The sequence below is a fragment of the Onychomys torridus genome, chromosome 3 (genome assembly GCF_903995425.1).
Source record: "Onychomys torridus chromosome 3, mOncTor1.1, whole genome shotgun sequence".
Classification (NCBI taxonomy): domain Eukaryota; kingdom Metazoa; phylum Chordata; class Mammalia; order Rodentia; family Cricetidae; genus Onychomys; species Onychomys torridus.
In genome coordinates, this window is record NC_050445.1 from 67,328,916 (window position 1) to 67,354,736 (window position 25,821).

The window sequence follows — 25,821 nt, forward strand, 5'->3', positions numbered from 1 at the left end:
CAGCACATAGAGCCTGCCTAGTTACTTCTGTGATTCACTGTCTACACCTTTAAATGCTACCACACAGGAGGAAAGTCTAATTGTTCTCAACGGCTGTTCTTTTCCATCCTGCCTTTATCCCAGTCACTCTCATTGTATCAAAGGACAGCCAGGAGAGAACAAAACAGTGCTTCTTAACACAAAAAGCCCTGAGAAATTATCAGAGTTGTAAATACCTCAGCACAGGGAACTCACTCCTGACAAAGACATGTGATTGGACTTCGTATAGTAAGGAAAATTTAGAGGGGGAAATAATGATGGGCTTTGCATTTATGGTATGATTTTTCTACTTCTTCAGGACTCACATGGCTTCTTTAAAAATATGAGAATGTTATTATTATTTTGATTTCTGTTCATGGAATCACCAGAACGTTTACAGTGGCAGAACTGAGAACTCACTAACAGACAGACAGACATAAGATCTACCTACATATGGTAGACTTAATGAGGTGCTCTCTTGGATGATTTATGCATTTTCACACTATGAATTCCAAGACTTTTTAAATGTTGGGCCACTTGATGCACACTGACAGGTATTGGGACCTTTATATCCAGTCCTTTGAAGCCCAATGTAGAAATTAATATGGTTGATGCATGAATATTATTGTAAGATCTCTGTATTCTGAGACCTCAAACATTCAATGATTTGTCCACTATAAAATACAGGGAGGGGACAGAAAGATGTCTGAGGGTTAAGAGTGTGTACTGCTCTTACAGACAACTCGATTTCAGTTTCCAGAACCCCTTTAGGTGCTCACAACCACCTGTTACTCCAACTCCAGGAATCCCAAAACTCTCTACTGCCTCTGTGGGCAGCTACGCTCACAGAGAAAACCCACACTAAGACAGACACACACACATGTAATAAAAATGTTAAGATAAGTATTTTAAATACAGGGGGGATTAGCTTCTCATGTGGTAGTTTTGATAAAAGAAATCTTCTTTGAGTAAAATATAAAACGCAGTAATCCTGCGGCCAAGAGAAAGCAGACATTGGAAGAAAGTTAGAACTCCGATGAAGACTAAAGAAGAACTGACTATGTAATTGTCATGCCAACTCCTTTATTACTGGCTTTCAACCTGGCAGCACACCTTGAGGGATGCTAAACTCAAAGGTAAGCTGTTGTCCGAGTGGGCGAATGAATCAGAAGACTGAGGCAACCACAGCCACTAGAATGAAAGGTAGTCTCATAAAGGAGAAAGCCAGAAGGGGAACTCAAATATGCACAGAAATGCTACCCCAGGTTCTGACTACTGCCTGACCTCTCCAAATACAGAGAATTCTACACATCATAGCTATGGCCAGAAGAGCCAAACTGGGATTTGATGGATCCCAGTTGGAGGCATCATAGTTGGACCACATAGCTGAATGATGTAGACTAGTCCAATGTCTACTAATAACAAAACTGAAAAAGTACTTTTCAGAGGCCTATGGTAGAACCCACAGTAAAGATACTCATAGTAAATGGGAACACAGGAACTCTGCATAAAAGGAGAAACTGCAAAAAGGGATTAAAGGGGGCTAGGATATAGCTCAGTGGTAGAACCCTTGTCTGTTATGAAGCAAGCCCTGGGCTTGATCTCCAGAACTGGGGAAAAAAGAAATTCTAATATCTGAAATAAAAACACACTAGAAAGGATGGACAGCATGATGGATGTGACAGGGAAAGTCAGTTAATTTAAATATATAGACCAATCCAATTATCCAATCTGAGGACTAGAGAGAAAAAATATTGAAAACAGTCACCAGAAGCCTATAACCATATGAGACAATGTAAAATCTTATCAAATGTACAAGTAATCAGAATGCTAGAAGAAAACAGGAGAGAGAATAAACTAAAACCAATAATGAAAATAATGGTCTTAATTCGTTCAAATTTAGTGGAAAAAATTACATATATAAGAAACTCTATAAAGGATAAATACAAAAGGAATCATGCCTTGGCCTACTATACTGAAACTGATGAACACCAATGATAAAGGGAAAAATCTTGAAAACAGAATTTAAAGGATACTTTTCATATCACGGAGCAAGAATTTGAAATAACAAATACTTTCCAGGAGCAGCAGAGAGCAGAAGATGGTGGAACACTATCTTCAAAGTGCTAATGGAGAATTTTTTTCAACCTAGGATTCTATAGTCAATGGACATAATTCAATAATTAAGGTGATATTTTGAGATGAGAGACTTTGTTGAGAGCAGGTGGCACATTGTACCACATGAAATGATAAACAAGGCTCTTTCATTGGAAAGGAAATGAAGTTAGATGGACAGGAAAAGAAGAAAAACACCAGAAATAATGAATAATAATCGAAATATGAAGAGGATGCCAGACCTCCACAGGAATGCAACAGAATGGCAGGGTGGAAAAGCAATTCAAATACAGCTCAGCACTGCAATGAAACACATGCATACTATAACGCAGTTCAGAATGCCCCACCACTGTCACCATTAAAATTAATAAAACACATGCATACTATAACACAGTTCAGAATGCCCCACCACTGTCACCATTAAAATTAATAAAACACATGCATACTATAGCGTAGTTCAGAATGCCCCACCACTGTCACCATTAAAATTAATAAAACACATGCATACTATAACACAGTTCAGAATGCCCCACCACTGTCACCATTAAAATTAATAAAACACATGCATACTATAGCGTAGTTCAGAATGCCCCACCACTGTCACCATTAAAATTAATAAAACACATGCATACTATAATGTAGTTCAGAATGCCCCACCACTGTCACCATTAAAATTAATAAAACACATGCATACTATAACGCAGTTCAGAATGCCCCACCGTCACCATTAAAATTAATAAAACACATGCATACTATAGCGTAGTTCAGAATACCCCACCACTGTCACCATTAAAATTAATAAAACACATGCATACTATAGCGTAGTTCAGAATACCCCACCACTTCCACCATTAAAATTAATGCAATCTGATGCATACTTACAATCATTGGTGCTCCAGGGTTCTGAGCTATAATTGTGGTGATAACTAATATATCATTTCTAAGCTGACGGTCATAATGACTATGGCCCCTCATAAACAGATTTTTAAATATTTCTTTCAAGGCCCTAGAAAACAAAACATTAAAAATGGTATTGTTATAGGCAAGATGTTTGTGTTTCTTCAAAATTCATTTTTGAAATCCTCCCTTGTAAGAAATTTGGGGAAGACATTTAGACACAAAGGTAGAGCCATCATAAAGGAATTGCTGTCCCCACAATGGGAACCCCAGAGAGCTCTACTGCCTGTTTCACTCCCTGTGAGATGAGATGTCAGAGTCCTGATATCTAGAAGAGCATGGGTACCAGAACCTGACATGCTGGTACCCTGAGTTGATTTCTAACCTCTATCACTGTGAGAAAAAAGTTACCGTTGCTTCTCAAACACAACTCTCAGGTGCTTTGTTAAGGAAGGCTGAACGGAGACACATTTCTATGGAAATACTTAGGTCTCCATCAACAAAATCCTACTCTTAATTTTAGAGTATTGACCCAGTGTTTCTCATCTTTTGATCCTTCCAAACATGCTTCTACTTCACGGCAATGCACCAGATAAGAACTCACTAATCTAAGCACCCACAGTTGCCGATGTTGACAGTTAAAGCCACTCAAAGGCGCTCTTTACTCTTAGAACACAGCCCTCCTTAGCCAGACCCCGGGTCTCCCATCACGGCTCTTAACAGTCTGCCTTGCTCTTCTGCCTTCCTTCTACTAAACTTCTTTCGGGTTTTTACTTTTTATTTTTTTCTGAATCTGATTTTTTACTTCTCTTTTCCTGTGTAGGACGCTCTCTGCAAAAGGCTGTTCGGTGTGAGTGATTCCTAGTCACTGAGACACTGCCAGGCTAAGGAGGATGAGGAAGCACCCCACACACACACACACACACACACACTGCAGGCCAGGTTCCTTCTGCCGTGGACAGCCATGGTTTTTGCCTTCATTTCATTCTTTAGCCATTTGCTCTCCCCAGCCTGCGGTTCTACAGCAGCAGTTCTCAACCTTCCCACTGCTGAGACACTTTAACACACAATTCCGTGTGGTGGTGACCCCCAACCATAAATTATTTTCACCGCTATGTCATAACTGTCATTTTGCTACTGTTATGACTCATGATGTAAATACCAGACATGCAAACCCTGTGGAAAGGTTGTTTCCCCACAAAGGGGTTGCAACCCACAGGCTGAGAATCGCTGTTCCGTGAGGATACAGCCGGAAGAGTGAAGAAGGCACCAGGAGACAGAGCGGTGCTGAGCCTCCCCCCACATCTTCTGAAATTTCAATAAAGAGGTTCACGGAGTCAGCTTTTTCCATGTATTTTAGTGTACTCTCATCAGTCATAGTTCTGGTTTCTTTTCTGTTGTGACAAAACACTGACCAAGCCAGGCAGTGGTAGTGTGCACGCCTTTAGTCCTAGCACTGGGGAGGCAGAGGCAGGAGGCTCACTGTGAGGTCGAGGCTCCACAGAGAAACCCTGTCTCAAAAACAAAACAAAAATTATTGACCAAAAGCAACTTATAGAAGGAATGATCTATTTGGCTTATACTTTCGGGTCACAGTTCATCAGAAGGGAAGTCAAGGCAAGAACTCAAGCAGAAACCTGATGGCAAAAAACAAACAAACAAACAAAAAATCAAAAACAAAAAACCATGGAGGACCAGTGCTGGTGGGCTCACTCATAGGCTCATGCTTAACTAGCTGTCTTGTATAGTCTGGAACCACTGTTCAGGGAATGGTGCTCCCCTCAGTGGGTGGGGCCATCCTAGATCAGGTACAGCAAAGACAATCATCCACAGACACACAGCCAATCTGACCTGACCAATCCCTCAGTGGGGACTCCCTTCTCAGTAATTACTGATGGTGCCAAGTTAACAGAGAAAGCTAACTCGACAGGAGGGTTGGGTTTGGGGGGTCACTTGAAAGCAAAAACATGTTCATCTATCTTATTTTGAAAAAGGATGCAATACCTTGCAAAAATCTCTTTCATTACACTTATTATACCTTCTTTTAATTGCTTATGTACTTGTTTTTCTTTGTAAATATAAGAGAAGGTCCATGAAATATTATTGTTCAGTTTTTGATTAAAATTTTATTTTAGTGGTTGGGATGTAAAAACAAATAAATAGATAAGTAAAATTATTTTAGATTTGTTATATATATATGAGTATTTTGCTCTCAGGTATGTCTGTGCATGTGTGGTACCCATGGAGGTCACAAGAGTGCATTGAATCCCCTAGAACTGGAGTTATGAGTGGTTAGGAGCTGCCAGGTGGGTGCTAGGAATCAAACCTGCATCCTCTGCAAAAACTTAACTGCTGAGACATCTCTTCAGCTCTTCTAGTTTATTTCAGTTTTTGAAATAGAGTCTCACTATGTAGCTCTGTTTATCCTGGAGCTCATGCTTCAACTCACAGAGCTCTGTCTTCCTCTGCCTCCAAGTCCTGGGATTAAAGTGTGTTGTTAGCACATCAAGCTTTTAGTTATATTTTTATGATCTCAGACTGGCTGTAGCACAATAGACAATATTATTTATTGAACAATTGAGTAAGCAACTTGAAAACTTACATTTTATTCACAATTACAGAACTGGAAAGGTAGTACGTACTAATCAGAAATCTAATGAATAAATAGTTATAAAAGTCTAATTTTACTTTATCCACCTGTAAAGGCACAATTTAACTACATAGTATGATACTTTTAGAGCATCCTACTTAGAGAAGTATAGCTTCTCTGGTAGTTCCAGTACTGGGGAAGAAGAGGAAGGAGACCGTCCTCACTCAACTACATTGCAAGTTCCAGGCTAGCTACATGAGACCTATCTCAGAACTCACAAAAGAACAAAAAGCGTAACCTCTTCTATTTCTAATAGCATGAATCCCAGCCATCAGATGAATCAAAAATTCAACTGAACACAGATTCAAAGTTGTTAGTTATCTATCACTGGCCACGGTTCAAGGGAAATGACATTCCTATCTACCCACATACACTTACAGCAGGCATTCCAAGTTACTAAGCTGTTGTATAATTTCCTCTTTTGAAGATCTTTCCAATAAATTCCAAAGTATTTCTGATGAACGAAACAGAAGCTGTCCTGAGGGATCTGGGTCATTGAGGCGAGCACAGATTCTGCTGGCTGCTTGACCTTTCACCATTAAAGTGCAATTGACTTCTGAAAAGTAAATTTAACAAACTAGTCTGTTAGAGAGAAAGAAAAGTAGTGAATGTTGAAATTCAGCAGTACTATACACACCAGAAGTCGAGAGGTGCTGCAGAACTTTAAGAACCCAGAGTTTCTCAACAAGCTGGTTTTCAAGTAGGAGCACAGACTGGACCATTGCTTTTGCCAATCCTCCGACTTCAGCCATCTTAATCTTGTATGATGAGCTAACCTGCTGGTAGCCTAAAACCATAACAGGGACAATTATTCCACATAAGGATCACTTGATAACAAAAAAGATTAAAAACTTTCTTTTTTTGAGACAGGGTTTCTCTGTGTAGTTTTGGTGCCTGTCCTGGATCTCGCACTGTAGACCAGGCTGGCCTTGAACTCACAGAGATCTGCCTGGCTCTGCCTCCAGAGTGCTGGGATTAAAGGCATGTACTACCACCTCCTGGTGAGCAAAAACTTTTTAAAGAACACACGGCATTTACAACTTGTACAGTAGAGGGATGGGCAACGTTTTCTATAAATGGCCAGACAGTATATCTTTGCAGGTTATTACCGTCTATGACTCAACTATCTAGTTCAAGATATTGTAGCACGATATTGTAGCCTTGAAGAAAGCCATAAATAAGATGAAAAAATGTGAGTTCTCTGCTAGTCTGGTCTGCACAGAGGGTACCAGGCCAGCCAGGGGAAATAGTGGCACTATGTCTCAACAACAACAAAAACAAACAAATCTTAACAACAAAACCAAACACAAACACAAAAAAGCATGACATAGCTGCACACCTGCCTGTGACTCCAGGGCTTGGAGGAGAGTCAATAAGGCTGCTGGGGCTTATGGCCATCGGCTTAACTCTAGGTTTAGTAAGAGACCAGGTCTCAAAGGATTAGGGAGTGATAGGGCAGAACACTCAACATCCTCAGCTACCTAGACACATACATAAGCATATACCACACACATATGGCGTACACATACAGCACACACGTGCGCACACACACACTCTCACACACACACACATACGTACAAAATTTTAAAAATGAAAATACAAAGGAGAATAAAAATTGCTTATAATTTTACCATTCAAGATAATGTTAACATTCAAAATATTTCTTGCTATTTTTAAAGAATGAACACAATTTTAATAGCATACTCCATGTAGAATTTTATACTATACTGTAGCCCACTAACAAAATACTTTCCCAACTCATGATTTTAGTTGCTTAAGTCTTTCATATGGATGACTTGAAGCGCTTTATACTTGTTATTTTTTTCTCATAGAGTTTACATTTCTATAGAAGGACACAGTACATCCAGTCTCACAGACCTAATTCCTGTCTCCAGGACTATGTATTTTTCAATCACTCTACTGAGGACTTTCCAGTTCTGGTTGCAGACATCCAGCCATGCCATGACTTGGAACCAACTGAGCAATACTTAGTAAAGTCAGTGTCTACAACTCCCGATTTCCAGTTTGATCACATCAAGGTTACACTCACTTCCCTGCACCTCAAAACTCCTCTGTCTTAACTCATGCCTTAACTACCTCCCTTTATTTTTTAAATAACGTTTTTGTTTGTTTATTTGTTTCTTGAGACAAGGTCTCTTTGCTTAGCCCTGGCTGTCCTGGAACTCACAGACCAGGCTGGCCTTGAACTCACAGAGATCTACCTGCTTCTGCCTCCCAAGTACTGGAACTAAAGGTATATGCCATCATATCTGGCGTTAAATAAAGTTTTAAGACATTTGCTTTATTTTAATTCTATTTCTTTTAGTGAATGTTTGTGGCAATGTGTGCCACAATCCATGTGTGGTGTGGCATGTGTGTAGAGGTCAGAGGATGACCTACAGGGGTCAGTTCTTCCCTGCTACTACACGGGTCCTGGGAATTGAACTCAAGTTGCCAGCCTTGACAGCAGATGCCTTTACCCACGGAGCTATCTTGCCAGCCTTTTCTTCTTTTCTTTAAGAGATGTCTCTATTTTGCTAAATCAGTTCTAAGGTTGTGTTCTTAATTACAACTTCTCATGTTTACCTTGAGAATTTTGCTTTTCCACTTGCCACTTAGGGAAGTCTGCCTACAAAGCTTTATTTACACATCCTAACGCTAAGAACAAAACCTAAATAACCATTCAGTGATCTTGCTACCGGTTAAGCTGCTGCTCCCCAGCTTCCTGTCTGCTTTACCATTTCAGTTCTAAACACAAGTTTGTATTTATGAGCTGCCCCTGCTTCATTCTCAAGTGACCGCTTCTGTTCCCACACCCTTTCAGAATGCTATAAGATCATCACTGTCAACGGACCTCAAACATTAACCACAACTTTCTAGGTATGACCCTAGCTTGGGTTTTCCATCCATCATTACAGAATGTTCTTCAGTACTGATTCCAAGACCACCTTTCTTCATTAAACATTTCAGCCATTAATACATATGTGGTGGTCTTTAGGTTTATTTTAGGTTTCCCCTGATAAACACAAATTAAATTATTTCTCACTGTGGAATAGTTCCTTCAGGATGAGTATTTTTATAGAAGATGCTACACTAATCATTTTGCTTCAAGCTCTTCCTGGTATATTGATAGGCTTATTCTTCCCTAGAAATTCTCATTAGACTTTGACATTACTTGTGACAACTTTCAGCTTTAAAAATATTTTTTTACATCCACGTGATATGGAACATTCTTAAACATGGCTACAATGAACACTTTGCATATTTCTTCTATTCAAGATTTCTCACTACAGTATGTTCTATAAATTAAATCAATATAATGAGAGTTGTTCCACACAACTTATATTAATACAAGTTCTCTGCATTTGACATTTTCCTGGGTCCTGGAAAGTCAGTCATGAGATAGTGAATACTTCCCATGCGTGTTGCTCAGAGATCCTCTCCAGTGTGAGTTCTTTTATGCTTTTGAAAGTTACTCGGCTGAACGAAGGCTTTCCCACATTGCTTACAACACTGAGTTTCTCTTTTGTGAATTTCTGCATGTCTCTATTAGTAAGTAGAGCAGCTGAAGGTTTCACCATAGTGCTTAAATAAGACAGGATTCTTTCTTCTATGAATCTTTTCACGTATGCAAAGGGACCTCAACCACTCAAGGATTCTCTACATTGCTTACACATATCTTTTTTTAAAATTATTTTTATTTTTTTATTTTTTGCCAGAGCTGAGGACCGAACCCAGGGCCTTCCACTTGCTAGGCAAGCACTCTACCACTGAGCTAAATCCTCAACCCCTTAAAATTAATTTATTTTTTATTTTTATTTTCTGGGCATGTTTTGCCTGCATGTATTTCTGCATGTGAGTTGTCATATAAGTGCTGGGAATTAAACCTGGGTCCTCTGGAAGAACAGCCAGTGCTCTTAACCACTGAGCCATGTCTCCAGCACATATATCTTTTTTTCTATGTGAGTTCTTTCATGTATTTGAAACTAATTGTTGTGACAATCACAATGTGTTTTATCACAATGCTTACAAACATAAGGTTTCTCTCCAATGTGTTCTTTCACACATTTGAAGGGAATGTGGATGACTAAAGATTGTTCCACATTTCTTACATGCATAATGTTTCTCTCCAGCATAATTTTGTGCATGTCTCTGAATAGAGCAAGATAAATTGCATGCTTCCCCCACATTGCTTACACTCACAGACTTTCTCCCCAGAGCATTTTCTCTCTTGTGTTAGAAATGAAGTGGAACAGTCCAAGGCTTCACCACACACCTTACATTTATACGGTTCCCTCCACTGTGTGATATCATGTGTCTCTGAATGTCTGGCAGAGTCATATAAGCTTTCCCTCTTTGCTTATCTATATATGGGTTCTCATGATTATGTGCCCTTTATGTATGACTAAGGAGAACATGACAAGACATCTGAGGTAGTGAAATATATAAGGAGATTATTAAATATACAATGTGAAGTCTCAGGTAGACAGATTGGAGAATTTAGTGAATAGTAGGCATTGAATTCTAAAATCATCAGGGATCAGAAAAACAGGCTTGGAATTCACTAAGTGGAAATGAAAATTGAAACTGTCAGTGATTGAATTAGTCAGGAAATAAATCATATAAATAGCAAGGGACTAAGAAGAACACTATGAAGAGTGTTTATATTGAGAGTTGGAAAATATGATTGAAAGAATTAAGGGATGTTTAAAAGGGACCCAAAGAATAGACAAGTTCGAAAAGAGGAAGATCTTGTCTGCCATTGCAGATCATCATTGAGATCCCTGTGTGCTGCTGAGACTTCAGGCTGCCTCATCTCTGCTGCACTGTGGCCTGACCAGGCAGCAGGAGAGAGCAGCCATGGAGAGAACCTGGGACACGAGAAAGCTGGAAAGAGACAAAAAGGAGAAAGCCAGAACATCAGAGAGAAGCACACAAACTCAAGGGAGACTTAAAAAGCCAAGTGGCAGAGAGATTATGAACATAAAACTATGTAACCAATGTGGAGAAATGTTGAGCCAGACTCTAGGTTATATTCTAAACAAGAAATTTCCTCCTGGTATAAACCATAAGAAAACTGTATTGTGGAGAAGTGGATATTGCCCTTTCATTTCCAAATGTACCCTCCATTGCTCAGCCTGCTCACATACTAGACCAAATGAGTGTCGGGAAAGAAGAGAAGCCATATAAATAAATGTAAGGAACACACAATTGCTAGCATCCCCAGTGCTCTCCAAAACATGAAAGGCTACCATAGTCTTATTTTTATCTATTTAAAAACACATAACTCCAAAATATTATTTATTTATTCTCTCCCTTACTATATTGATTGCAAATCATATAATCAATGAACATAAGATGCATGTCTTAAATAACATTATAGCCTCACAATGCTAATGCTTGATATAATCTACTCATCAGTATGTATTAAGATTTCCTAACTATAACATACAGAATTCTCCCCAAGCATAATAGAGAATGGCATCAGTATTTTTAATTTAACATCTACTTAGATGTATTGACATTATGATTAAAATTTTTTTATTTTCAATGCTAAGAAATACTACTAGTAGAGCACTCGGGAGGCAGAGACAGTAGGATCACTTTGAGTTCGAGGCCAGCCTGGGCTACAGAGTGAGTTGCAGGACAGGCTCCAAAGCTACACAGAGAAATCCTGTCTCAAACAAAACAAAAAATAAATAAATAAATAAATAAATAAATAATACTAGTAACAAACTTAATTGGCTATGCCTTTATCAACTGGGCCATAACTATTTACCGTCAAGATAAAAAATTGATGTAAACCCCCAAACTAAAAAAAAAAAAAAAATTATACAATTTTTAAAGATAACTGAAGAAGTCAAAGCTACACAAAAATTATTTCTGTGTTAAATCCATGAGCCCTGTGTTTTCAAAGTTTAGTGAAATACGAGAAGATGATTTTTTGTTTCCCAAAGGCACAAGTTATCACAGAAAGATAAATAAAAACTTTACCTGGAATATGCTTTTTTGGTGGTTCTGCATGATAGAAGTCAATGATACACTTACAAATTTGTATCCTTAACTTAGAACTTGGTATTTTCATTAATTCACCTGCCAGAAGAATAAAGGAGAGTACTGAGATAACATGTTATAAGTTTATTTAAAAATGTAAGCATAGAATTAGATATTACAACAGTTATTTTAAGAAATCATTAGATATTCATATTTAGTCTTATAATACATGTGTGATCATGTGCACATGTGCACACTTACACTGTTGAACAGCCACGCATCATGGAAGTATTTTCTGGGACATTCCCTGTTAGGTGCTGTTTTTGTATGAATAACATATTGTGTACTTTACACAAACATGATTTTGAATTAAGCACAAGAGAACAGAGCAGCCGAGGTGCATAGTGAACAGAAGATGAAGGAGGCTGCTGCTGGCAAACGGCATACTCTGACAGCTAATTCAAAACACTAAGTAGAAAGTACATTCATTTACCTGAAGGATAAAATACAGTAAATACACAATCCAGGGATACAGTCACTTGCCACTTACCAAGTGTTCTGCATTGTATACAACTGTACATTTTCATAGAACTGGCAACGGGGGGGGGGGGGGGAGGGGTGGGTCTATCACCATCACCACAAACGTGGATAATGAGTGGCAGGCACTATGGCAAATTGTGCCATCAGTAAGTGATGTAATTTTTTGGCCCAAAGATAGATTTATAGGACCACCATTTTATATATGTTCTATTGTTGGATAAAATGAAGCGTTATAGTGCATGATAGTTAAGTGAACACACATGCACACATACATACATGTCTACATAACACAATGAATCTATCCCAATCATTTCAGCCTTTCCTTTCCAGAAAGAAAAGAATGATACTGATAATATAGATACTGGAGCCAGACCATCCAAGAATAAAGTGTGTAAACTAGTATTTGATTTTTTCATCCATAAACCAGGCATAACAGTTACTACATTTAAGAATGCTGTAAAGATTGATTTCATATGAGACAAGGACTGAGAATAATGTTTAGCACATTGTTAAGTACTCCATGTGATAGTTACTGTTGAAGGAATATAGGTTAGTATTCTTCCTAACTAGATTCAGAAGCTTGTGTTCCATAATGTATTCTTTCCTTAAAATTCCATATTAGCTTTGCTCTCAATTTGCCGGCAGACTGAAAGAGAGGAATTTCAGGGCATTCTTTGACTCGAAGGCAGTAACTCTGTGTCCAAGTTTCCTGGGTGAGGATGAAGGACACAGTTCCTTTTCAGTTGTATCTACACTACCACTTGAGTTTGACTTGGCTAATTCAATAATTCAAGCTAGGTTGCATTCATTCCTTTGAAGTCCAACAAGAATGTTCCCCAGGAGGGGCCTGCTCTTTTCTGAGGGGAGGCAGAGGGAGGTGGATCTGGGGGTGGGAAGGTTGGGATGTAATATATGAGAGGAGAGTAAAGAAGAGTGTTTCCCAGAAGAATCTGAAGATCACCTGCGGGACTCTGCAATGACTCATGCTGGCTGGATGCCTAAGGACAACTAGAGTCAGCAGAATCAGCTTTAGGAATAAACTGGATGAGGCTGGATTCTCTGACTATACAAGAATGAAAAATCTCCTCAAGACTGGGCTTTAATTTGGGCCTAATGTAACTTCACTTCCAGCAGGAGTGGCTAGTGGGTGAGGGAGCACAGAGATGGGGTGGAGCACTGACCAGTGAGTAAGGGGGCATGGAGATGGGGTGGAGCATTGACCAGTGAGTAAGGGGGCACGGAGATGGGGTGGAGCACTGACCAGTGAGTAAGAGGGCACAGACATGGGGCAGAGCACTGGCCAGTGAGTTAGGGAGCACAGAGATTGAGTGGAGCACTGGCCAGTGGGTAAGGGGGCACAGAGATGGGGTGGAGCACTGGCCAGTGAGGGAGGGCGCACGGAGATGGCGTGGAGGACAAGGCAGGCCTCATTCCTGCTTTAGCGCCATCTTCTCAAGAAAGTCGTCCCTTAATGATGTCAGGAATAACTCCTTACAGCTCCTTACAAACATGTTTGGAGCTTCATTTGGAGTTAGAATGTCATTGTCCATTTGGAAAAAAAAAAAAAAAAAAAGACAAACAAAAGGAACAACAAAACCAGCCAACATAAATATGGGAACTCTCAGGTTTTCACCTGCTTCTCTCTCTTTTCCACAGACAAAGAATATTCTTACAGCTTCCTGATTTATCACTTTAGGGCAGAGTATCTGTCTAAATAATCTGCCATTTATTTCCAGAACTCTTCTCCTGAGTCAGAAATAGCTATACATCATTTAGAAGAAATCCTAATATCACTTACCAAGACATGGTAGAACCTGGGAGTTATTAGTAATGGTCATGAATATATTTATTCAATGCTTCATATTGTGTATTTTCATTGACTTCATGTTTCCAGCAATTTAAAAAGTTGGGGACAGAGTAGTATTTGCACTACACAATCAGCAGAGGGAATTAATAAGAAGTTAAGAGCTCATACTGTTTTCAGAGGCACTGTAATGTACTTTTACTGGCAGGCTGTCACTAAGCAAAAAATAATCTGATGATAGGTCATGTATTATTATAAAAATGTCAGCCAATTCTCTAGGAGGCAGCACTCTAGAAGAATAGGGCCAACACGGGCATTTAAAATAATACTACCAACAAAACCTTCATATTTTTAATATTAGCATGTCATCTTTTAAGATGGCCTCCTATTTAACTTTTCTACTAATGGCAGAATTGAAATTTCCCATTTCTTCTGAGCCTGCCTGATCTGAAGGTTTTCTTTAATTCTCCATGTTTGATCTAGTCTTTGTGATACTTTCCTCTACTGTTTGAGATGAAATTTAGGAAGTTTCCTCTGAGTAACTACAGTTGAAGATGGTGAAACTTAGACATAAAATAATTATAAGTAATATTTAATGTTAAAAACAATGCTTCTTATTCATTTTAGTTGACCTTCTAAAAACTTTTTGTATTGAGTATAGTACTGGAAAAATAAATTAGGTAAATAGTTTTAAAAGTTTATCAATCATTTACCTATTATTTCACTTTTACAAATAAAGACTTAAATTAGTAACTGCAAATTTAACATAGTATTTGTTTGGAAAATGTATCATCATGTCCCAGGGACCAATTTTCAGAAAGTGTTTCATGTGATCTCATTTCATAGGAATTATTTTCCTATTTCTGAAAAGTAAAACAATAACCTAGATATAAATCCATACTCTTCATAGCATTTGATTTTATTTAAAAGTTTGTAGCATGCAGTGAACAAGAAGTATTCAACAGTTTCAGCAACCCATTACAAAAGCTCAAAGTGAAAACTAAATGAAGATTGCATAAAATTCCACCCCAGCTATGAGCCATTGGCCATTGGTCGCTGTTGGCAGAGGGGAGACTAGTTTCTCTAAGAGCGCATTTTCCAGTGAAGGAGCACACATTCGAGAATATTTGGGCAGCACAACTTGGTCTTGATGGCCAAAAGTGCACTACAAAGTTGGGGGTTAGATCTAGGAAGAATTGGGTAAGGGTGGATATGATCAAAAGATGCTGTATGAACCTCTCAAAGAACTAAGAAAAAAAGGTTAACAAACCCATACCTAAATTATACATCTAATCAAATATGTACAGAGAAGTAAAAGCCATTCTTGAAAGCCTCAGAAGAAAACAGTTCCAGAACCACCACTGAGTACACCCACCATGAAAACTCTCAAGTATAAAAGAAGGGACGAGCTATGGTATGGAGGACACTGTTGAGGAAACAGTGATGGTAGACACACTCATTGCCCCCTATATCCCCATGTAAGGAGCCCTGACTTACCCAGAAGTGCAAGCGAATTAGCAGTGTCTTCAGTGTAAGTTATTTCATCCGATACTTTCTTCTTCAGAAATGGCAAGCTTCAATGAGAACAGAGTCAGAGTAACTTTTAACAGATTCACTGATTGATGTTTCACTTATAAAGGGGAAATACTTATTTTCTAAAGAATAAAGTGATACTCTCTCCCAGCCTCTCTTATTCTTTAGTATGGAGCACTGATAACAATCAGAAGAAAACTGTATTCTAACCAACCAATCAGAGAGAAAAAAAAACAAAACACTCTCATAAGAATGAAGAGAGGCAGAGCTGAGAAAGTAATCCATCACTGTGGATAAAACACAAATTATCTTTCTGAGGGTAAAGTCATAGTGAATTATACTTGTAATCACTGTTAGGAAGACTCAACTAAAACTTTAAAATGTCTAATGGCTTTTCCTGAAGTTTCTAAGGTGGGAAGTACCAGATTAATGGTCTATTTCTTTCCAAAGGTCAGTGCCCCCTCCTTATTAACTAGATTAGAAACTATTCACAAAAGAACAGAACCCTTTGGGGAGCAATAAGGATTCAACTTTAAAAACATTAGTTATATTAGAAATGCAATTCATAGCTACCATAATCAAAGTTATCTGAAAATACTTATTTATAAATCACAGATCAAGTTTATGAATTGTTCATTATCCTAAAGTTCTTAAAACAAAATATAAGCCATTTGAATCTCCTGTGCTATTTGAAGTATAACATATTCACACAGATGACTTCCAACTCATGCCTTTCAAAAACATTTACCAAATAGTTGGAACGTGGCATTGAGAATTATCATATGTGGCCATAGACTACAGAGGTTAATTTGAATTTAAAAGTATATCAAGGCAAGCTACAAAGAGACAATTTTATAATTTCTATGAGGACTCATTCCTACTCCATTAGAATTAAATTTGGAACAAATAAAATGATCTATCATCTAGTTGAATGATGGCATCTAAATATTTTAAAACTAAAACTCTAAATATCTTGCCCCATTTTTCATTTTCCTACCAAGGAGATTACTATAGGATAAAGTATTGGGGTGTGGGGGGAATCTAACCCAAAAGTCTATGTAGAAAATAAAATGTGCTCCTGGTATAATGCAAAAGCTTACTGGAGACCAAAGAAGAAAAGCTTGATGTATTTTCAATTTTTTAATCTCCAAAATTTTCACCATCAAGTGAGGACTGGGTGTAGTGAAATGCTGAATACAGGTGGACATTTGAAAGGTAAGAAAATAATGTGCTAACTTCAAAAGGAGAGAAAGGGAAGAACACAGCTGAAAAGATTTGTAGCATTGCATGGTGAGTCAATCCACAGGCTGAGTGTAGTGGGTAGCCATCCCAGACTGGGCCTGGAAGTTCCAACCCCCATTGAGGCTTCAGTAATGGTCACGCCCACAAGGCGGGGCTGAGGGAAGAAGCTGAAGACCCAGGATCGAGAGGAGAGGTTTCTCTTGGTTCAGCGACCCTGGATGCTGGAGGTAGACCAAGCAAAGTTCTCCAGAGAACACCGCCAGACTGCGCCATACCTTTGCCAGACCCTACAACTTATCCCTTCATTTGTAAGTTACCCCACAAAATAAACCTCCTTTTAACTACGTGGAGTGGCTTTAATAATTTCACCAATAGCTGAGGACCGGCTCTGTGCAGCAACCATACTGGAGGAGGTGAAGCTGTGAACCCAGGCCTTCGGGGACCCGCACAGCATGCACACCCCAAGGGTTGTCCCTGATACAGCCCAATGTCAACATGTAAATGAATCATTTATTCCTTGGAAGCACTAGAAAAAAATCATTTATTTCCTTATTTATACAGTCTCTATTTAAAAGGCCAAGCATATGCATTTGGTAAATTATTTTTCATTATTTTAGTATGGTATCAAAATCGCAACAAAATTTTTAATTTTACTGCTGCTAAGACTTGGAATTCCATATATATATATATATATATATATATATATATATATATATATATTCCTACTAATAGTGTCACTTTGCTATTTACAACATTAAATAGGTAGATAGGTAGAAGACAAAATGATTTATTTCCAACTAATAAGTTTCTTCTGCTAACACTGCAGTGACCTGAATGTAGCTATTTAAACATATATCTAGAGCAGCCACTGTGTGGCAGCAAAGAAGCATTATATATATATATATATGTGTGTGTGTGCATAGTTTCCAGAGCTGGTGTACACTACAATAGAGGAGGATAAGGCATATTAATGTTATAACTCTTACCTCTAGTTTATAGAACCTTTAGTGTATATATCTGTATATACAGAATTTTCGCCCTCATTCAAAACTGCAAAATCAAATGAAACTACATAGAACTTAATATATTTGTGAGACTGAAATTTTCCTAAGAGAAAAAAGAAAACCAAACTGAAACTAAGTAACACTAAGTTTATTTAAAGATCCTCTCAAAAAACTACAGTCTTTTGGTTTCATCCGCTGCTCACCAATGACGTGACAGTAACTACTTACAAGAAAAGTATTTTATATTTCAATTTAATCTCTCTGTAGCAATCTAAGATTGCAACATTTGAAATAATAACTGCCCAAATCCTTTCACCAAGTTGTTTGTTTTGCTTTTTAGCTCTATATTACACACACACACACACACACACACACACACACACACACACACACACTTTTTTTCCAGAGAGAATTTCTCTGTGTAGCTTTGTTTGTCCTGGAACTCACTTTGTAGACCAGGCTGGCCTCAAACTCACAGAGATCCGCCTGCCTCTGCCTCTAAGTGCTGGGATTAAAGGCATGTGCCACCACCACCACCCAGCTAAACTCTATATTATTGATACACTATATATCGAATACCTTTGTAATTCAAAATAAAGCATGATGTCATATATAGCAGGACAAAGTATAGTTAAACAACTTACCCACACAATTTTATGAGCTCAGATGCGGGTTCCACAAAGCTGGGCTGCCTTTCAATTTTATCTGCACACAGACCCAGGATTTTAAACACCTGTGCCAGGTCCCTTAGAGGCTTCAATGTTTTGTTAAGAAATAAAATCATCATCGATTTATAAACACGACTATGGGCCTTCCCCCCCCCCCAAGAAAGTTTATGAAATTCCATCTTGCTAAATGTGGTAAGCATTATTTTAATTATTTTGGAGTCTAAAGAGAAAAGTTTATAACTATTTTTAGCAACTTTTTTTTTGTCTCAGAAACCTTTATTTCAACCCACAACACAGACAGAGCTCAAATCTTGTTTTAATGTAGGACTTTATTTTGTTCAGAAACATTTTCTTCTAATTAGCATTAAATTGGTTGGGATTTTACTTCATTTAAAACTCACATAAAAGCAAAATATACCTCTTCTGGATCTTTGGATAAAAACATATTCTATTTTGCCTGTTTAAAAAGCATGATTACTACAAAACTAAATTTCATTGATTTTGCTTGATGGCTAAGAGATCATGGTGGTTATGACTTCAGGCTCTGGGCTGCATCCTATTTTCTCTAGCTTTGCTGAGAGCTTCTTAGGTAAGGACGGGAATGCCTCTGTTAACTTCTGTTATGTAACAATCACCTCTGAACAGACACATTCACTCCTTCAGGGAGAAGAGGCTCTTCTTTAAAAGACCTTACAAGCACAAATGTATGAGGAAGGTGCACACAGGTTGTGAGGACATAGCTTTGTGAGTTCTCTTGCCATTAACGATGGAGTGTGTCTTCTGGTGACGCAGCTTTCTTTGAGTCATCCATGGTCCTGCGAGTCACCCCACTAAAGTCACTAAATCAGGCTTGGGTAGAGCTGTGTATTTGGTTTGCCATCAGTGCTCTGGATAAACAGGTTCTGTTCATGTCTCCCCAGGAAAGATCACAGAACACAATCGGGTCTGAACAGGAACAGACAGAAGCAAAGAGGTGTTGGGGCAGAGTGACTGTACAGTCCCTGCAATGTGTGAGGAGACACGCCTCTGTGGCTAGTCAGTTTGAAGGCAGAATCCATGGGGAGAACCCCAATACAGGTACTTTTCTCCATGTCGAAAGGGATGGTGTGCATCCTTGTTGTAGTGGTGATTGCATGCTCCCTGAGATGTGTGCTAGGACATGCAGCCAAGGCTGAGCTGTCTCAGAATGGAACACCCTTGCGGAGGGGTGGAAGAGAATCCAAATTCAGTCATCTTCTTTTATGTGGTATAAGAGAGGTGTGTGTCCTTGATGAGTGGGATCCATTGCATGAGCACTCTGACAACAGTTCAAAGACTGGAGATTGCATGACAGTCCCCCAAGAGTAGCACACATGACACAAACTGTCAGCAAGCTGTGCTGACCTTGGCATGTGCACTGCTATATGTAATAACATGTGCAAACAGGGCAGACAGGGCTGCTTAGCAGACAGTGCTTGTTTAAAGGAGGAGTTACAAAGGGAAGGGGCACGCAGTTATCAGCCTCCACGTCAGCCTCCGATTCGGGGAGTGATGCCTATGGCATTCCTACCAAGCAGCTAGAAACGACAGGATTCAACCAAGAGCCGTAAGTCATGATGAGGAAATGGAAGGGAAAGAACAGAAGTTAGAGCTGTACTAGAATGCGTTCCTGAGGTCCAGGGACTTAGAACTTGTGGGGAGAATCCAACAGCGGTGAGGACAAGAACAAAGAAGTGATAGGAGACACCTCTCAGGTCTGACTTTAATAGAAACGAAGGGAAAACCTGTGACCCAAGATGCAGATGAGGGCTTTAACAATGGACAATGAGGAAGGACATGGTAGAAGTAACAGGGACATCCCTTGGGTCTGACTTTTAATAGAGAAGAAGGGAAAAATCCATGATTTAACATGACTTAACAATGGACAGTGAGGAAGAGAACGTGGTTGACATGATAGAAGACCTCCCTCAGATTTGACCTTTAATAGGGAAGGAAAAACTCTTCACTCAACATATAGACAGGAGTCTTAATAATGGCCCAGTAGGAAGAATTGTGATAACTGTGTACTACTCAGCACCTGAACTGCCTGAACTGGGAAATTCTTTTAAACGAGTAATGACAGGGCCTGTCACAGTTTGGCTCACAAGGCTACAGGACATGGGAGTGGGTGGGTGGGTTCAGCCTGAGTACCGTGGCTGTGGAGAAGCTGAGTAATATAACTATCTCTCTTGGAGAAAAAAGCTGCATAATCAACTATCTCTCTTGGAGAAAAAAGCTGCACAATCAGAGGCAAGCCGAGGAAGACCTGTTCCTGATGGGCTGACTCATGTGCTATTAGGGACACTTGGTTAGTGCTGGCTCAAGTTCCCAGGAACGCCAGGAACTGGAAGATAATAGAGACGGGCACTATTGAGGGAACCGAGTGTGAGAGAGGTGTTTTTCAATGACTAGTTCACCAGGCCAGACAGAGATATGTTTGATAACTACTGTTTTAAAAGGTTGATTTAGGAGGGGTCTCATGTGGATTTCCTGAGCCCTATGGTGACTATGATCTTATTGATTATACAATCTTGTAGAGATTAAATGATCATTTAATGTGAAGGCTCTGATGATCTGGTTATTGTCGGCACACAAACAGGGTCTGCATGCAACTCAAGTATGTAAACTGAACAACAAAACAACAAAACCTGGAGGAGATGAAAGGAGGGCAAAGCAGACAAAGGTATGTAGACCTCGCGGACCAAGCGGACCAAACAGACCAAGCAGACATGAGCTACTTTAAATCAAATGTCGCGAGATTTGTGTCTCGCCAGAGTTCCTAAGGAAAAAGTGACAGAAGCTAAATCCCATGCTGGTAAACTTCTAGAAGGCTTTAAAATCTGAAAAAGTTCACAGAAAGCATGACTGATAAAACAAGACGCAAAAGACTGAGCTTGTATTGTCAGAAAGTGAACTTAGTTGTCAGGGAAAGCTCTGGGGATGTTTCATGGTCTACATGTAGCTCCTTCCTTCCTTGCTTCCTTCCTTATCTCAGAGCAGCGGTCCTTTACACTGGAAGAAAATGATCCCGACTGGTGGACAGTCATGCAGACAGAATTTACCCTGTGAAAAGTATCATCACCCCAAATCAATCTACTACTATTTTAAAGTTCCCAATAATATTGAAAAATAACTACTATTAAAATTAAAACGTGGACATTCCTCTGTTAGGAGATAATGTGTATATATATATATATATATATATTCATCATTTCACTCATGGCCTCTTTAAATGTGCCATGTTGTAGATGAATAAATTCTAAACTGGTGGGGGGAAAATAAACTTGTTCCTGGAGGCAGACAATTATGCCTCCAGATTAAACTGTGTACAGTTCTCTCCCATAAACAGAATGCTGGGATGAAAATCATTTGCCTATCCCAAACCTATAACAACACCCAGGGGTTGCTGGAGGGAAAGGCAGTATCAGCGGCTCCAGCCTCAGTTTCAGCCTGGAGCCTGCAGACCCAGGGAACCAGCTTGAGCAGCAGGTGAAGCAGGCCTGAACACAATCCTGCTCCTCCGTGACTTGGTGAGCCAGTCCTGCCTAGTGTTTGTGGGTGAGCAGCTGCTCAAGATGCTCAGGAGGCCCATGGCGGTGCTACAGGGTGAGAAAGAAAAACTGTGGAGAGTACCTATGGATCGTGGAGGGTGTAATAGGGCAGCTCTCTGTCTAAACCTCTGCACCCACATTGCTCTTTGACTAAACAATTGATACAGGTAATGAAATCTTTTCATGTTGTATCAAACCTTGCTAATGTTTTACTTTTGTATTTCCCTAGATGCCGGTTCCTGAGTTACCTGATACTTGTTTGGAATAGATAGTGGTTGGCTTCCAGAGACCCTGCCTATCCTCTATAGGAAGGTTTCATTGCATGGGTAACACAGTATTAATCTCTGAGCATCTTAGGGACTTGGAGACTGAGTAAATACAGAGTACGAGGCTAGCTGGCACAGATAAGCAAAGCCTTTCCCCAACCGCACACAATGTGGTTCCCATGAGCTCATGAATACACATATTACATGTAATACACGTTAAGTAAAAAATATTTAATGATCAAATAAATATCAGCCCAGAATTCTTCCTATCTTCAATAAAGTATTATTTGATAAGTGAGGCAAAAATACTATTTTAATAAAAAGTCCCAGAGAATTCATGACTACACGAAAATAAATGGTAAGGAAATTTTCTAGCTAAAGACAGATATCTAGTAAAAACGAGGCCTTCAAAAAAACTAACACATCAGAAAATATCTGAGTAACACACACACACACACACACACACACACACACACACACACACACACGTGTTTTGAGACAGGGTCTGTGGATCCACCTGACTTGGAATTTACTAGTTTGTTTACTAGTTTGCACAAGTGATTTCACGTTTCCAGTCATCCTCCGCCTCCCAAATGCTAGAGTTACTGTAATGAGCCACCATACTCAGCAATATTCTGTTTTCTTTCTTTAGTTCTTTTTTTGTTTTTTTTTTCAAGACAGCATCTCACAATGTAGCTCTGGCTGTCCTAGAATTCACTATGTAGACCAGGCTGGCCTTGAACTCAGAGATCCACCTGCCCTGCCTCCAAAGAGCTGAGAATAAAGGCGTGCATCACCACATCCAGCAATATTCTTAATCTTAAATCCATGTGTTATGCTCTCAGATTTATAGAGTGTAGCGGTTTGAATGAGAAACGCCCCCATAGACTCATTATTCCAACACCTGATCCCGAGCTTGTGGTAATGTCTGGAAGGTTTTGGATAGCCTTCCTTGGAGAACTGAGGATGGGATTGGGGGATCACAGCCTCACCCCACTTCCAATTCTTGCGCCTTGCTTTCTGCATGTGGTTGAAGATGTGACCTCTGACCTCCTACTGTCAGGCCTCCCCACCACTTGTGAACTCACTCTCCTGAACGGGAAGCTGAAATAAACCCTTCTTCTGTGAATCACTTTGGGTCACAGTTATCACAGTGAAATGTAATGTCAATGGGAAAACATAACTCTCACCTCAATGGGGTAAGAGACGGTTTATTCTGGAGTGAACCTTCTATGAGTGAACATGGCCTGGGGACACAGCTGTGGTGTCAAATTCCAGGTTCCATTGTGGAAGCAGTTTATTTCAACAGGACAAAGAAAATAGAAAGATCAAAGCACTTTTCAAGCACATTAGTGGAAACATTAAATAGGTGGATACAGCAAAGCAGAGAAATATTGACTGTGGGGCTCAGACACCATACGATGACACTCGGCCTTTCAGTTGGTGAAAACCACAGCTTTATTAAGTTAATACTTTCCAGAAGGTTTTTCTCTGTTAGTCACAGGATGTTAGGTCCACACAGAGATAGGAAGGACTGACTATTTAGAGAGCTAAAGATAACCCAAGATAAATTGTAATTAGACTCTGGACCTATAATGTTCTAACCTCTTTATGGTCATTAAATTCTAATCAATTAATCAGCCTGACAGAAGTTTCCATTTGAAGGTGTACTTTCTTTCCTTTGTTCAGAGTTCCCTGTTTGCCAGCATCACATTTTATGCATGTGGAGGTCACATATCATTTATTAAATATTATAGTGTGTTCTCATAGCTAGGAAGACTCATTCCTCAGATCTGATGTAGATGGGGCTGGGTCGTCAACAGGAGAGAGGACTAGGCAGTAAATCCATTAAGGAAGAAACTCCTGGATTGTATCAGAACTATCAGCGACTGAGGTCTGGTCTGCACCCCCACACCCTTTTCACTTTTGTCCATCTATAGCTGATGTAACATTTGCATGTAACATAGAATTAAAATAACCAAAGGAACACTGTTTTGAGTGAATGTAAAGGATGAAAGACACACAAGCACACACACACACACACACACACACACACACACACACACACACAAAGGGAGGGTGGGCGAAGAAAGAAAAGAAAAGCCATTCCCCAAAGCCGTAAGACTGCTAAATGAAAATCTATTGTTGGGCGTAGGATACTTTCCTGTGAGTTATTGGCCAAGGAGTTTTCCCAAAGTGCCCAAAACCATGACAGCTATTGCCACTGCTACTGGTTGCACGCTAGAATTAGACAGCAAGTCCATATTGTTGAAGCTACTGCATGCCTTGGTCATAGGACATGAAGAAATTAACTGAAACTAAATGGGATACTTTCTCCCTACTAACTGGCTTTTGTAGAGCCAGTGGTGCTCTGCATGCTACAAAAGGAGACCTGATATCAGCAGTTCTCCCTAGCTATGCATGCTGCAGTACTGTAGTGCCAACATCCCATGAAAAACACACCTGCTAATGCAATAGTGGTAGACCTGTTATGGATGCAACCAGCTGATGTCTGTTTTTGAGGCCCACTTCATAGAGGAGATCCACATGTGGAACTGACAACCACGTGGAAAGTCCCTGGCTGAAGAGGTCATAGGTCTCAGCGGGGATGCAACTACTACTGTCTTGTTAAATAGATGGAATCTGCTTATAAATCACCTTCTAAACACTTCTGATTATGTCTGTGGATTGCTGCTGCTGTCAGCCTCGGTCAAAAAAGAAAGCTTTTTTTTCCCCCCACAATGGGTGTTGTACATCAGAGAGTCTTAAGACATCAAACTTCTGAGATGACTTGATTGTTGCTCAGGCACAGTTGCTCAACACTCTGTCACAGATGAGGGAAACTAATCCAACATCGATATCACCCCATCCAAGGATTAAGGGAAATGCAGAAGGGAAGGCAGAAAGAACTAGGAGCTGGAGTGCAGTGCTGTGTGGAAATTTCCTTCCAATTGAAGCATTGTCTCCTGGGAAAAGGACAGAGGTTCCCAAGGCTCAGGAAATAAACAAAACTTGACCAGCTTTAGAAAGCGAGAACTCACAAGAACCTCTCTAAGGTTGTAGTAAAGACACACATTAGCTGGGAAAAGGGGACTCTGCAGCTGGCCAGCTTCCTGCAAGCTCTGCAGGAAGCTCCAGTGATGCAGATCCTATGAGTCATCACTGGGGTGGGCATTTCAGAGCCACAGCTGCCTTTGAGTCATCTAGACTCCAGTTAAGCAACTGTTCCTGCATACTGCTGCAAGTGACCACAGCAGACTCACTGGTTCACTACGCTAGACTAGGTAGGATTGTTCCTTTGGTCTGTTATCAGTGATATCTAGGTAAACAGGTGTTGGCTCACTTCTCTCCAGGAAAAGTCTCCTAACAACTTCCTAGGGAAGTGATCCTTCCCTAATTTAACTTTATGCAGTATCGCAACATATAAAGCCAGCCTATTAAAGCTGTTCAGAGGTACCAACTGTCTATCCTAAGGAAAAACAATGATGAAGGTACTGAGGTGTCCAGTTAAACAGGGAAAA

The 25,821-nt window shown here is 39.7% G+C and overlaps 1 protein-coding gene across 4 annotated transcripts in view; it reads right to left on the minus strand.

Moving 5' to 3' along the window:
• The window catches only part of Cfap69 (cilia and flagella associated protein 69), a 70,166-nt gene that overhangs the window by 30,017 nt on the left and 14,328 nt on the right, over nt 1-25,821 (minus strand). For 3 of the 4 annotated variants that reach the window (XM_036182125.1, XM_036182124.1, XM_036182127.1), the window contains exons 4-9: nt 18,442-18,551; nt 15,516-15,592; nt 11,675-11,773; nt 6,318-6,467; nt 6,059-6,236; nt 3,016-3,139 (exon numbers count right to left, since the gene is read on the minus strand). In XM_036182125.1, coding sequence (XP_036038018.1) covers nt 3,016-3,139; nt 6,059-6,236; nt 6,318-6,467; nt 11,675-11,773; nt 15,516-15,592; nt 18,442-18,551 — 738 coding nt within the window. The remainder of the gene's footprint in view (nt 1-3,015; nt 3,140-6,058; nt 6,237-6,317; nt 6,468-11,674; nt 11,774-15,515; nt 15,593-18,441; nt 18,552-25,821) is intronic. The other variant, XM_036182126.1, reaches the window with a different exon arrangement.